Below are 13,106 nucleotides of genomic sequence, written 5' to 3' on the forward strand. Positions count from 1 at the left end.
CCAGATAGTGACGTAGGTATGTGGGGGCGTGTTAGAACGAGCCGTTTTAGGTAGGTGTGGCTGACTCTTAACTTTTATAAAGAATATCTCTTTGGATTTGAGACTTTAGTCTTTGCAACTTTACAGATCTTCTTTATGCACCAAGAGCTTGTAACACTCCAAAGAGAAAGGAAAAAATGAAATTGCATCATATGACCCCTTTAAGACAAGTGCTACTATAACTCCTGACTGTCACATTTTGGCCCTGTGTTTTCCACTTGCTGACTATCATATAGTTTTATCACTTTTTTTAATTGATTAGTTGTCAGTTACTTTTCTTTCTTAATTGTACTTGAAAGTTAAATGTTCCAATTTATTAGAAATATTTATTAGATCATACATTACTGTTCAAAACATTTGGGGTCAGTAAGTTTTGTGTGTGTGTGTGTATTAATACTTTTATTGAGCAAGGGTTAATTAAATTAACCAAAAGTGACAGCATTTATTTGAAATAAAAATATTCTATAAACATTATTTATACTGTTACTGTGCTCTTTACTGTTCTTTATACTTTGTTCATCAAAGAATCAACGAAAGAAAAAAAAGAAAGTTGTCTCGACTTCCACAAATATTAAGCAGCACAACTGTTTTTGGATTTGAACACTGAAACAGAAAAATTTCTTGAGCACCAAGTCCAGCATATTAGAATGATTTCTGAATGATCATGTTCCACTGAAGACTGAAGTAATAGATGCTGATAATTCAGCTTTGCCATCACAGGAATAAATTGCATTTTAAAATATATTCAAATATAGAAATTATTTTAAATTGTTATAATATTTTACAATATTACAGTTTTTACTGTAGTTTTGAGCAAATCAATGCAGTCTTGGTGAGCACAAGAGACTTCTTTCAAGAACATTAAGAAATGTTATCGACCCAAACTTTTGAATGTTAGTGTATATTTGTTGAAATGTGATTCATTTGAATCTTTCTTCATAGTTAATAATATAATAATTATTAAATACATTTTCTGTTATTTTACTTACATTGTGGTTAATTTCTAAATGTGCTTAAACAGTGACCTTGTTTAGAAGCCAGAGAGCATTGAGTTTATGATCTTGTCATATGACCAAACAGGCTGTGACTTGCTTCAGCTGTATCTCCTTCCATGTGCTTTTACTCCGACTAATGCCAGATATCAGTGACTGAACCCTGCAGTCATGCAAGTTTATCAGTCACCAAATTATTTGGTACTGACTGTGCTGGAAAACAGGTGTGTGATATGCTGGAACATAAAATTAACCTTAACAAGGTTCAGAGCAGTGCCATCAGCTTCTATATGATGCTTGTTATAGATCGGAGAGGTATGTTGGTGTGTCACAGGCCTTTGGAATAACACGCATGCCATTTAAAGTGCTGCAAATGTCGCACTTGACTGTGTCTGATTAGCATCTGTACTTAAGAGGGCACAGAGCCAAGATTTTGTGGATTTCCATGCATGTCTGTTAGCAGTGGGTGCTCTGAACAAGACCAGACCATGCAATGCACATAATGAGTGCTTAGGATAATTGTTGTGATCAGTCCAGTTTATCTGCATTACGAACTGATAGTTTGCATGATGGTTTTGTGTTGTTGTTTCTGCTTCTGGGAAACGTTGTCTTTAACTTTTAATTTACCCTGTAGTGTTAATTTACTGAGGAAATTGGAAAATCTGTCAACGCTTTGTTTTTTACGCTGGTATCATTAATCACTTGGTTTGCTTAAACTGCAATGGCTTTGTAGTTGAATTATCCCAGATGCAACAATAACACATTGGTAACATATGGTACAGGAAGATGTCCTCAGTGCACAATACCAGAACAGAGGGGCTTCTGTCATTTACTGTGAATTCACTGTTCTTTGAAGCTAAAAAACTACTTGTATCAGGCATAGCAGCACTAATCTACTTTATTTTGCCTCCACCTAGTTTCTAAGTTCTCTTTCCATCCCCCTCCAGTTGATGTTGCCTTGTCCATTGGCCCTGTGACTCTGAAGTGAGAGGAGATTTTTAGGCAGTGAGGAATGTTTTTAGCAGATACTCATCCCAGCTGTGAAAACTCCGTACCAAAACGGAGTCCATCAGTTGGCTCTCTCATTCACTTTCTCTTCTCAGATGGTTTTTATTGAGAGAGGAGGTAATTTCATCTAACCAGCACAGTTCTTATTGTAGATTAACATATTTAAATATTGAATTTCTGAATGTCAAAAAGGGTGTTTGGTCTGTGTGGGTGAATGTGTGGTCAGTCTATTGATCTGTGGGTAAAATAGAGAAACATGTTCTGCTCTTCCAATCCCTCTGTGAGTCTGTCAGATGTCCATGTGCTTATTCATAGAATTGATGCCACACCTGGATAACAACACCAGTATAAGTAATTTCATTACATTAATCATGTGAATGTTAACAAAAAACTTAAATTAGTTCTGAGTAAATTTATTTTTTCTTTTTTTTTCTTTTTTAAAGAGATTATTACATATTGGCATCACTGATTATCACCCAGTATTGATGAATGTATTTTTTTTTTTTTACACAAACAAAACTTTTGATTTTATTTATTTAGTATTATTATTATTTATAATAGTATTAATAATTAGAATTAACAGTACAAGTAATAATTAATAAGAATTTTCTAGATTTTTATTATCCATTTATTTGCCCTAACAATATAAAATGAAGTATTATTATTATATTATTATTATTATTATTAATAATAATAATAATAATATTTTTTGGGCAGAATTCATTATCACTGCATTGCTGTATTCTTTTCATATCCTTACTATTAATGATAATGGTTTATTTCCACTCAGGTGGTCTGTGAGTGTATGTTTTGTAATGTTATGGATGCAGATTAGAAACAGATGACTTTGAGCATTACATGGTGGGCACTTTGACTAACAAAACCGTTGAAAAAGCATACAGGCAGTTTACATACAAAAATAAGTCTGTTCAACTATGGTCACAGCACCATGTTGACATCCATGAAATTGATGCTATTGTTTTCGTTCCTTGCCTTCATATGGGGCCTTTGAAACATCTTTTGCTGATCATTCCTGTCACCAGCAGGAGTACTTGTAGTCTGAAGGCTATGCTCTCTTTTGTGTACACAGGCTTCACAGGAGAAACAACTCCTAAAGTTGGCAATTCCAAACTACAACGGAGAGCTGTTAGGTAAGATCCTTATTTTTATGTAATATTTTTGTAGAATTTTTATGTAACTTGGGTTTTGAGTGCTTTTATAAGCTCGATGTAAAAGATCCACACCAACAGAAATTCAGTCTTTTTAAATGTCTTGTATAAGGCTTGAACAAATTTAATAGGACTACATTGTGTACCTCCAGATGCATTCATGTTTTGTGATGTGGGATGTTTGTTTTTAATAAAAAGAGTTATATTTATTCTCCCAACTAATTATTTTAGTCCTGTATGGTGTTGTTACATTATTTGCTGTTAGGTAAATATTTCTTAACCTTGTTACTCTTACTTAAAAAAATAAAAAAAATAAAAAAATAATTTTCCAGTTGTGGAAAATAACATTATGATGTGAAGATATTGCATTTCACATTTTTTTTGGATGGAACTGTGGGATTTCTGCCAAGATTCTGATCCCTTTTCAGGTGCTGCTTCAACAAAAGCAGGCAGTTCGGAGGCCTCTTGTTTCTGTTATAAACATATGCAAAATATATTGAAATTTAAAGCTGGTTTCTCTTTCTGTCCAGCTTCCAGAAAGAGTTCTTGTTTGAAGAGAAAGACGAGGGAACCAACAAAGAATTAGATGTCAGTCTGCTGGGAAATACACCCAAGGGTAAGTACAATATACATCAACACTTCAGCTGTGTGGTTCTTTATCTCGGCTATTATATACTAGTAAGTATTTGACTCACTAAACCAGGAACCATGAGTTCTGTCACAAACTTAGCAAAATTCAGTTGACTTCTGCACTTTTCTAATTGAGGTGTGTTAGCTTAATGGTTAAGTATCTTAATACAGCAGTAGCAGGTTCAATCCCAAGGAGAATTTGAACACGAAATGATCACTGGTTCTTAAGCGCACTCAATTTTAGGGTGTCTGTCCCTGATATTGTCACATGCGACATTCTGTATTCACATTAGATGACAGTCTGCTAAAATGGCAAGTAACAAAGTATATAATGCTAGCCATAGTGCATTGATCAAAGTTTTCACAGGTTGCTTCAAGACTGTATATTCTTTCAATTAGCATTGTCTGGTTCCTGGACACATGGAGGTTATTTGGTTGGGGGGATGGGATGCTGATGACCTATATTTGGTTTGCTGGGGGCCACCTGTTGTTGGACAAGTTGTCTTGCTTACTGGCCCTGAAAATGTGACAGATGTGTGAAAGAGTGCCAAGATACTTTGTAAAAGTGTTTGCACTGTAACCCAGTCCAGAAAATGGGTGAACATGATTTTGTGGAGCTAAGTCATATTCTGCCTTTTTTTAAATAAATGCTGTTTTTTTTAATTGAATTGAAGCATATTTTTATTGCTTAAAAAAATCAAAAATGATTTCTCAATGCATGTTCCTGATCTTATTGTGAACGATTTATCGTGCTTTTAATTCAAAAGATAAACTTGTCTTTTACCTCGTCTGTGTAATCTTTAATCAAAATGTAATAACATTGTTCCTCTTAAACGATCGTCCTTGTCCGCTGACGTCACACAGGCTATTTGATATTTACTCAATAGCCAAATAACTGTTTAGACATTTGTTTTAAGACACTCACATTTGGTTTGGCCCCATTCTAGCGCATAACTCCCACTTTTCACCAATAATTAATTCCTGATGGATGAAGTCCACAATTGTTTCCCCTTGTTTGTGTGTGTGTGTGTTTTATAAATTTGCTGATAACAGTAGGTGTTCTCCTTTCTGAAAAACGTATGACAGGGGTTAGTCATGGCTAAAAACTTAGACATGACATAACCTGAACACTAGGGCTGTGTATCACCAGCAAAGTCACGATACGATACGTATCACGATACAGAGGCCACGATATGGCATATTCTTGGAAATGAGCTGGCAGCAGAAATCACACAACAAATGAAATGTTATCATTTCATAAGTAAATGAGTAAACAATTTAACAATTAGCATTGTCTGGTTCCTGGACACATGGAGGTTATTTGGTTGGGGGGATGGGACGCTGATGACCTATATTTGGTTTGCTGGGGGCCACCTGTTGTTGGACAAGTTGTCTTGCTTACTGGCCCTGAAAATGTGACAGATGTGTGAAAGAGTGCCAAGATACTTTGTAAAAGTGTTTGCACTGTAACCCAGTCCAGAAAATGGGTGAACATGATTTTGTGGAGCTAAGTCATATTCTGCCTTTTTTTAAATAAATGCTGTTTTTTTTATTGAATTGAAGCATATTTTTATTGCTTAAAAAAAATCAAAAATGATTTCTCAATGCATGTTCCTGATCTTATTGTGAACGATTTATCGTGCTTTTAATTCAAAAGATAAACTTGTCTTTTACCTCGTCTGTGTAATCTTTAATCAAAATGTAATAACATTGTTCCTCTTAAACGATCGTCCTTGTCCGCTGACGTCACACAGGCTATTTGATATTTACTCAATAGCCAAATAACTGTTTAGACATTTGTTTTAAGACACTCACATTTGGTTTGGCCCCATTCTAGCGCATAACTCCCACTTTTCACCAATAATTAATTCCTGATGGATGAAGTCCACAATTGTTTCCCCTTGTTTGTGTGTGTGTGTGTGTGTGTGTGTTTTATAAATTTGCTGATAACAGTAGGTGTTCTCCTTTCGAATCACAAAATTGTCAGCATGATGTTATTGCCAAAAAAGACTTTAATTTCTCTTTCACCGCACACGTGTTATGCTCTTCACCAGAGTTAAAGTAGCATAAATATCCAAAAACACCAAAATAAGTGAATAATGTATAATAAACATCTGTCATTTAAATGTTTGGGGTCATTACTATTTTTGCTCCTATTTTTTTTTTTTTTTCAAATACTCACAGCCTTTTTGAGTACTATAAGCTTCCTTCAAAAACATTAAAATATCTTACAGACCCCAAACTTCTGAACGGTACTGTATAAACATAACAAAAAATATCAAATATATGGTAAAGTAACTAATAAACAAAGGTATGTTTCATTAACAAATGTTTTTTTTTCCCCAGATTAAGAATTATGCCATTTAATAATTCCCTGTACCACTCCTGTTTATAGGAAAGAGCGAATTGCAAGGCGTCTGGAGGGAATCGATAGTGATGCTCTCCAAAATCTCCCAGGCTGTGGCGGTCTAGTTACCAATCGACTGCTAGAGGAGGACACTCCGAGATATACCCGTGCAGCAGACACACGTGCTTAATATTTTTATACTTGGAATCATACTTTGAATTATACTTTCACTCACTTATAACATGAATGAGAAGTAATGTGCAATGAGAAATAATTAGCATGAAACATCTGTATATTATGTAGTGCATATCAGCTAGGGGTGGGAATCACCAGAGGCCTCACGATACGATATTATCACATGATAGATGTTTGTTTTTTTGTCTCTCTATCCTACAGTCACCAAGTAGTATTAGTATCTTAATTTCCTTCACTTACGCTTTCCTTTCTTGGAAAGAATGTTGGCTGGTATTCCCCTCAATCTGTCTTTCACAGGAATTTTCCCTAAAAGAAAGCCGTCAATTTGCAGGATTTGGCTAGCATACTGTTAGGAGTGTTTCAACAGCTCCCTAAAGATAGGTGGGCTCTGTTCAGTATGACACATTATCCATTAGCATTGACCTTTAGATTTTAAGTTCCTCCACAGACTATACTAGTGTAATGTTTTATTTTATGATGTGGACTTATTTCTCCTTTGCAATTCCTTGTCACTTAATATCTGCTGAATTTGACAAACCCAATGTAGATAGAAGAGATGTGTAGAGAGAGAAATGGAGAAGGATGGGCTCTCCATCTCCTCCTCGGAAGTATTTGCAGAGTATTTGCACAATCATAACCTTCTAAAAAATGTACAAAAATACAGTTTTCTTTTGTTATAGTGATCAAGTCTGAGATGTAGATGATTTTTGAGTTTATGTTCAACTGCCATAAATATGTGATCTTGGTCTTATTGTAAATGTAGACTTTAAATCAATAAACCTTTGTTTATATTTGCATTTACTGCACAGTTAAAAAATTTTCAACCACTTTTTTTTCTTTTCATGAACCACATCTCAAACATAGTTTTGGCTGCATTTTGTTACAGATGTTTTTCTATAGCCTTACAAATACAGTCCACTTAGAGGTGGTTAAAAACAGTTCACATGACTCAGTTAAGAGTGCAGAGCATGGTTTCAGTTAAACAGGGGTCCAGAGGAGCTCAACGGAGTGCATGTTACCATATGTGAAACTCAAGTGTGAGTGTATAGACGGCAGCCGTAAAGCTCGGGTCAGGAGAAACAGCTTTTATCAGCTAGACTAAAGCAGTGTGGGATAGAATTCATAAAAGGGTAATGTGTAGAGGATCATCGGTGAACAGGTGGAAAAGAAGAGATAGACAGAGTGTAGCACTGTAAGAAACAGACATCTTTTAAAAGCATTATAGGAAGTTTTCTTTGTGATTTAAGTCCCTTCACTGGTAATGCACTGACTGCAAAAGGTTTTGGATGAGAGAGTCTTTTGCCTCCCCCTCCTGAGAGCTTTGATTCTGCTGACCTAAACCTAAAGATTCAGTCATCACAAACTAAGCTAGCTTTATCAGCAAACCTCTCTCACCCAGCATGTAATGAAATGCTGTGTAGTGTGAAATTAGCTGGATGTTTAGATGCCCATAGCTACAAATTTATATGATAATATATAAGGAAGAAACCGCATTTATGTATTAAAATGGTTTGAGGCTTTTTCTACAGTTCAAAAATAAGCTTATTTGGAATTCTCAAAGCTGAATCTCTTGGATTTTCAGTCATTTGTCATCTGAAGCAGACTTCAGATTTATACATTTTACACTGCAGATATTTTCCAGATAATTGTTTAATGATTTAATTTGGAATAATATGAATATAAATAATATAACATTAAATAAAAGCTAATTATTTAATTTCGACAACATGTATTTAACAACATGTCTTAATTTTTACATTTAGTATTTTTCATCACAGTATAAATGGCTCATACGTGAAAATATAGCTGCCTATACTTTTTTGGAACGGAGTGTCTTGCACCCCTGCTTTGAGATTGTTTGCTTATGTTTCAATTGTTTCAAATATCACAGTTGTTGTGATTTGCTGCTTGATTTTGTTACTGTAAGCGCAACAATTTTTCACATGGTTCTCATTATTCCAACTACTGAAAACATCAACTTTGATACACACTGTTAGTTTCTCAGTGTTTTTATTTTATTCCAAACACTGTCAAAGTTGCTTTTTAACCTCATTCTAATAAGCACAAACCATACTGAGATGCTTCGACTGGTTCTGTGGCTTGGGTTGTTTTGGTTGGATCAGAATTTCTTGCTTACACTCACTTCCAGGACCATGAAACAGTTCTGTTTGTTTTTTTAATTCTTTTGCAGAGTCGGTTAATATCTAATTTAATTCTCAGTAACCAACCTTTTTTTCTTCTTCTGAAGAATCCGAGTTAGGGAGAGACTGGCCCGTGACGAGCCATTTCACAGGGGTCAAACAGCAGAGGGACCTGCATACAACCAGTTTCCCCAATCATACCCTCGATATCACCCTCACAATCGGAACCTCCCTGATGCTCCAGCCAAACAGCGGCTGACTTACCCTGGACAAGAGGAACGCCATGACCTGGGGTGCCAGAGCTACTTCTCTATGGGCAGCGAATCCGGTTCCAGGCATAAACAAGAGATTCAAGAAGTGCTTGAACTGGAGGGAAAACAGGATGTGAGGATGCAGGGGCTCCTGCCAAGCAGGAAGGCAGTTTTACCTTCTGAAATTCAGCAGAAAGAACAGAGCACTGTAGACCCATGCAGAGGAAAAACTGACAATGTAGAGGTAAACCCAGGCATCAGTCGGCACAGGAGGGAGGATGTTGCAAATGACCCCAGAGGGCGGCGTGGAAGTCAGTCAAGGCAGGAAGTTTACACAGAGCATGTGTCCCGACTTCAGGCCACAGAGTCTATGCAAGCAAGAGCTCGAGAGGCCCATAAAAGGGCTGACACTAGCTGCTATGCTCCAGTCCAGACCTCCAGTGGGAGATATATGCCAAATTCATCTAAACCTCTGGATACTGGAAATGTCCAACAGAACGCCATCCAGAACCCAATCAGAGAGGCTGCCCTTCAGGAGAAAGTACCCAATGGCGATCACCCATCCCATGATGCCAGGGTTTCAGTTGCCCAACTCCGCCACACCTACCTGGAAAGTGTTGCGAGTCCCCGGAAAGCCAAACTGTAGGTGGTGGTACATTACCAATATGTGTCGACTTACTAACATATCTAACATTGACGATTAACATGCAGTTAATCAAAATCTCATCTAATGTAACTGCTTGGAGAATCAATTGTAAGAAAAGACCCTGTGATCTTACAGAGGAATCGCTCATTCAAAGCTGATTAGCAGATTTTAATGCTCCATTCCTTAAGCCATCATGCTGCTCAGCTTGTTTAGTGCACACTTTGTCAGTAATAATTAACCATTTCTGCTTGTCTTTTGTCTTACCTTGGCTTGGCAGCTTTGTGTTTCTAGATACAATTATGGATGTATTTATGATAGCTGTGCTGACAGAATAATTCTTAACCTTTTTTTATGTTTGTAGGGTTTTCATTAGTTGGTTTAACCCACTGTGAGGATGCTCAGATGAAATATTCATCCAGCATTAGCATTTTGCTCTTTCTCTCATGCCTGTGCACCTGCCATTCTTCAATGCTGCCTTGTTCAGTCATGCTTTGTGACGTAATAGGGCAGAAGATGTGCCTCCAGATACACATGCACCCTGGAGAAGTGAGAGAGTCAAAGATCGCTCATCTCGTCGCCCTTTGCGGTATATCTGTCCCACTGAGAGTAGAATTACATCTGAGAGGTTTAGAACGCAGCCTATCACATCAACTGAGCGCGAACAGTCGGACCGGTAGGACTTTTGAGTAGTTTTATGCACGGCATTGTAGAGTTATCCTGGAGTGTAAATTTAAAATAACACTTGATGTACACTCGGTGATAACCCAGAAAACTAAAACCAGACTGGTTCGAAATTTATTTTTTTTATTTGCCTTTTTTTAACTGCACTGTATTTATGCACTGATTGCTTATTAAAGTTAGCCTTTGGCTCTCTAAATAATGCTATATTTTACTCCTTTAACACACCGTAAAATGTTTTCATGTGTAGTAGATTCTAATCCGGAGGTTTGGTCAGTGGTTTTTATGAAAGGCTCTTTGTTGTCATTTTTTCCCCCCCTCTTCTATTTCTGTGACGAAATCTATAATTCTGTCTAACGCTGTGGATTAAGCAGTTCTGATTGTGTTTTCAGCACTTTCCCACTAGTCGCTTTGTGCATTTTCCTAAATATCCTGCTGTGCTTGTCTGCTTACACTATTGCAATTTTTTTCCAAGTCAGCTGGTTGACCTAATCATTTTCCAATCCTAAACGATTTAATGCTTAATTGTAACTGTTTTAAAAGACTTCAACTTTTGTTCTCTTTAGGTCTCGTCTAAGCCCTGAACCACCGAGCCCTGAGGGTAAGTCTGAGATTCTTTTTGCATACACTACACAATCTGTATAATCACTTAAGGTTTAATATAACATGCCTTTCTATTGTTTTATTTAAAAATAGAAAGTCACTCTAACAGCTTTTAGTTGCTGTCTTGCTTGCAACTTTGTGATGGGGCAAAGCTTATTTTCATTTGGAAAAGCTTATGGAGACATGCCACTGTGACTTTGGAGATAACTCTAGGCAGAAGTAGTTGACTCTGCAGTTTGGCTGAGTATCCATGATTACTCCAGAGAGCAACAGACCTACTTTTTGGCATCTCTGGAGCTCTAGTAAAGCTAGTACTGCTTTGCTTTTCTAGTCCTAGAGTATGTGTAAGCAATGTCAATTTGCATTGCAATGTTTTAGTGTTGACTGAAACAAACATACACTACTGTTCAAACGTTTGGAGTCGGTAAGATTTTTATATATTGCATAAGAGTTTTATATATTTAACAAGGCTGCATTTATTTGATCAAAAATACAGTAAAACATTATTATTGTTAAATATTATTACAATAAATTTTTTAGAATTATTATTTTAATTTTTGGATTGTAAAATGTAATTTATTCCTGTGATGGCAAAGCTGAATTTTCAGCAGTCATTATTCCAGTCTTCAGTGTCACATGATCATTCAGAAATCACTCTAATATGCTGATTTGGTGCTCAAGAAAAATAATTTCTTATCAAAGATGAAAACAATTTTGCCGCTTAATGTTATTGTAGAAAACCATAATACGTTTTTAGGACTTTTTCAAAGAGCAGCATTTATTTGGAAAGAAAAAGTATTTTGTAACATTTTTAAATGTACTATTATTTTTAATTAGTTAAAAATGAAAGTGTCCTTGCTGAATAAAACTGTGCTGAATTAATGCTGACCCTAAAATTTTCAACAGTTGTGTATTACCTTAAAGTTCTGCCTTGAGGAAGAATTTTTAAAAAAATTATTAAAAACATTATTAAAAAAATACAATATATTTAATACTTTTATATAAACGGTTAATTGTACTACTGGTGTGAACGCATAGTGTAAGACAAACTCACAGACCATTTACACAAATTGGGGAAAATTACTCAAAATCGTAAGTGGACCCCTGACTAAAAATTAAAAGCAGTCATTATTCCAGTCTTCAGTGTCACATGATCATTCAGAAATCACTCTAATATGCTGATTTGGTGCTCAAGAAAAATAATTTCTTATCAAAGATGAAAACAATTTTGCCGCTTAATGTTATTGTAGAAAACCATAATACGTTTTTAGGACTTTTTCAAAGAGCAGCATTTATTTGGAAAGAAAAAGTATTTTGTAACATTTTTAAATGTACTATTATTTTTAATTAGTTAAAAATGAAAGTGTCCTTGCTGAATAAAACTGTGCTGAATTAATGCTGACCCTAAAATTTTCAACAGTTGTGTATTACCTTAAAGTTCTGCCTTGAGGAAGAATTTTTAAAAAAATTATTAAAAACATTATTAAAAAAATACAATATATTTAATACTTTTATATAAACGGTTAATTGTACTACTGGTGTGAACGCATAGTGTAAGACAAACTCACAGACCATTTACACAAATTGGGGAAAATTACTCAAAATCGTAAGTGGACCCCTGACTAAAAATTAAACAATAATATTATAAGACCTCTTTAAAGAGATAGTTCACCCAAAAATTTTAATTCTATCATTTGCTCACCCTTTTGTCATGTTAAACCCATAAAACTTTGGTTAATCTTCTAAACACACATTAAGATATTTTTAATGAAACTTAATGACACATTAATCTTTTAAGTTCTGGTTACCTGATCTTTCAATGGAGGGATAGAAATCTCTCAAGTTTCATTTAAAATAACTTAATTTGTATTTTGAAAATTAACAAAAATCCTCTGGGTTTGAAGCAACGTGGGTGAGTAAATGGTCACAGGTTTTCCTTTACGGGTGAACTGTCCCTTTAAAGGTTGCTTAGATCATACTACACTTTATATTAGAGCAGATTTTAATATAATATGTTGCATTTCGTAGATGTACAGAATTTATTTTCCACTGCTGTGTCTTTAAGGTTAACCTGTGTGAAATCAGAGTAGAGAAGCAGAAATTTGCTTGTGTAATCTTTCTACCATGTGTTTAGCATTGTGTTTGTTCTCTGAAAGCCTTGGGATTTGAAATAGTTCTCATGAAAAAGCTTGTGACTAATTTTTTTCCCTTCTCTTCTTTCTGTGTTTTTCCAGTAGATGAAGAGAAGCTGGATGAGAGAGCAAAGCTGAGTGTAGCTGCCAAGCGCTCTCTCTTCAGGGTATGTGGTGCTTGAGTGTGTCTTTACTTCTGTTCCAAACCCTGAAAGTGAGCTGCTTCTCTTTCTGCTGTCTATAAAGAGAGCATCCTAACCAAATTCTTTTTAAGT

The 13,106-nt window shown here is 35.6% G+C and overlaps 1 protein-coding gene and 1 long non-coding RNA gene across 2 annotated transcripts in view; both read left to right on the top strand.

Moving 5' to 3' along the window:
• Positions 1–3,818, top strand: part of LOC107738978 (uncharacterized) — a 56,534-nt gene extending 52,716 nt beyond the window's left edge. The window contains exons 2-3 of the long non-coding RNA XR_001639951.1: positions 3,130–3,190; positions 3,739–3,818. This is a non-coding gene — a long non-coding RNA (uncharacterized LOC107738978). The remainder of the gene's footprint in view (positions 1–3,129; positions 3,191–3,738) is intronic.
• Positions 3,819–6,952: 3,134 nt separating this feature from the next.
• LOC107738988 (supervillin-like) overlaps positions 6,953–13,106 on the top strand; it is a 36,509-nt gene continuing 30,355 nt past the window's right edge. The window contains 4 exon segments of the mRNA XM_016550934.1: positions 6,953–6,999; positions 8,629–9,414; positions 10,663–10,697; positions 12,934–12,998. Of these exon segments, the coding sequence (XP_016406420.1) occupies positions 6,953–6,999; positions 8,629–9,414; positions 10,663–10,697; positions 12,934–12,998 (933 nt within the window).

The sequence above is a fragment of the Sinocyclocheilus rhinocerous genome, unplaced genomic scaffold (genome assembly GCF_001515625.1).
Source record: "Sinocyclocheilus rhinocerous isolate Xijiao unplaced genomic scaffold, SAMN03320098_v1.1 scaffold735, whole genome shotgun sequence".
Taxonomy (NCBI): Eukaryota; Metazoa; Chordata; class Actinopteri; order Cypriniformes; family Cyprinidae; genus Sinocyclocheilus; species Sinocyclocheilus rhinocerous.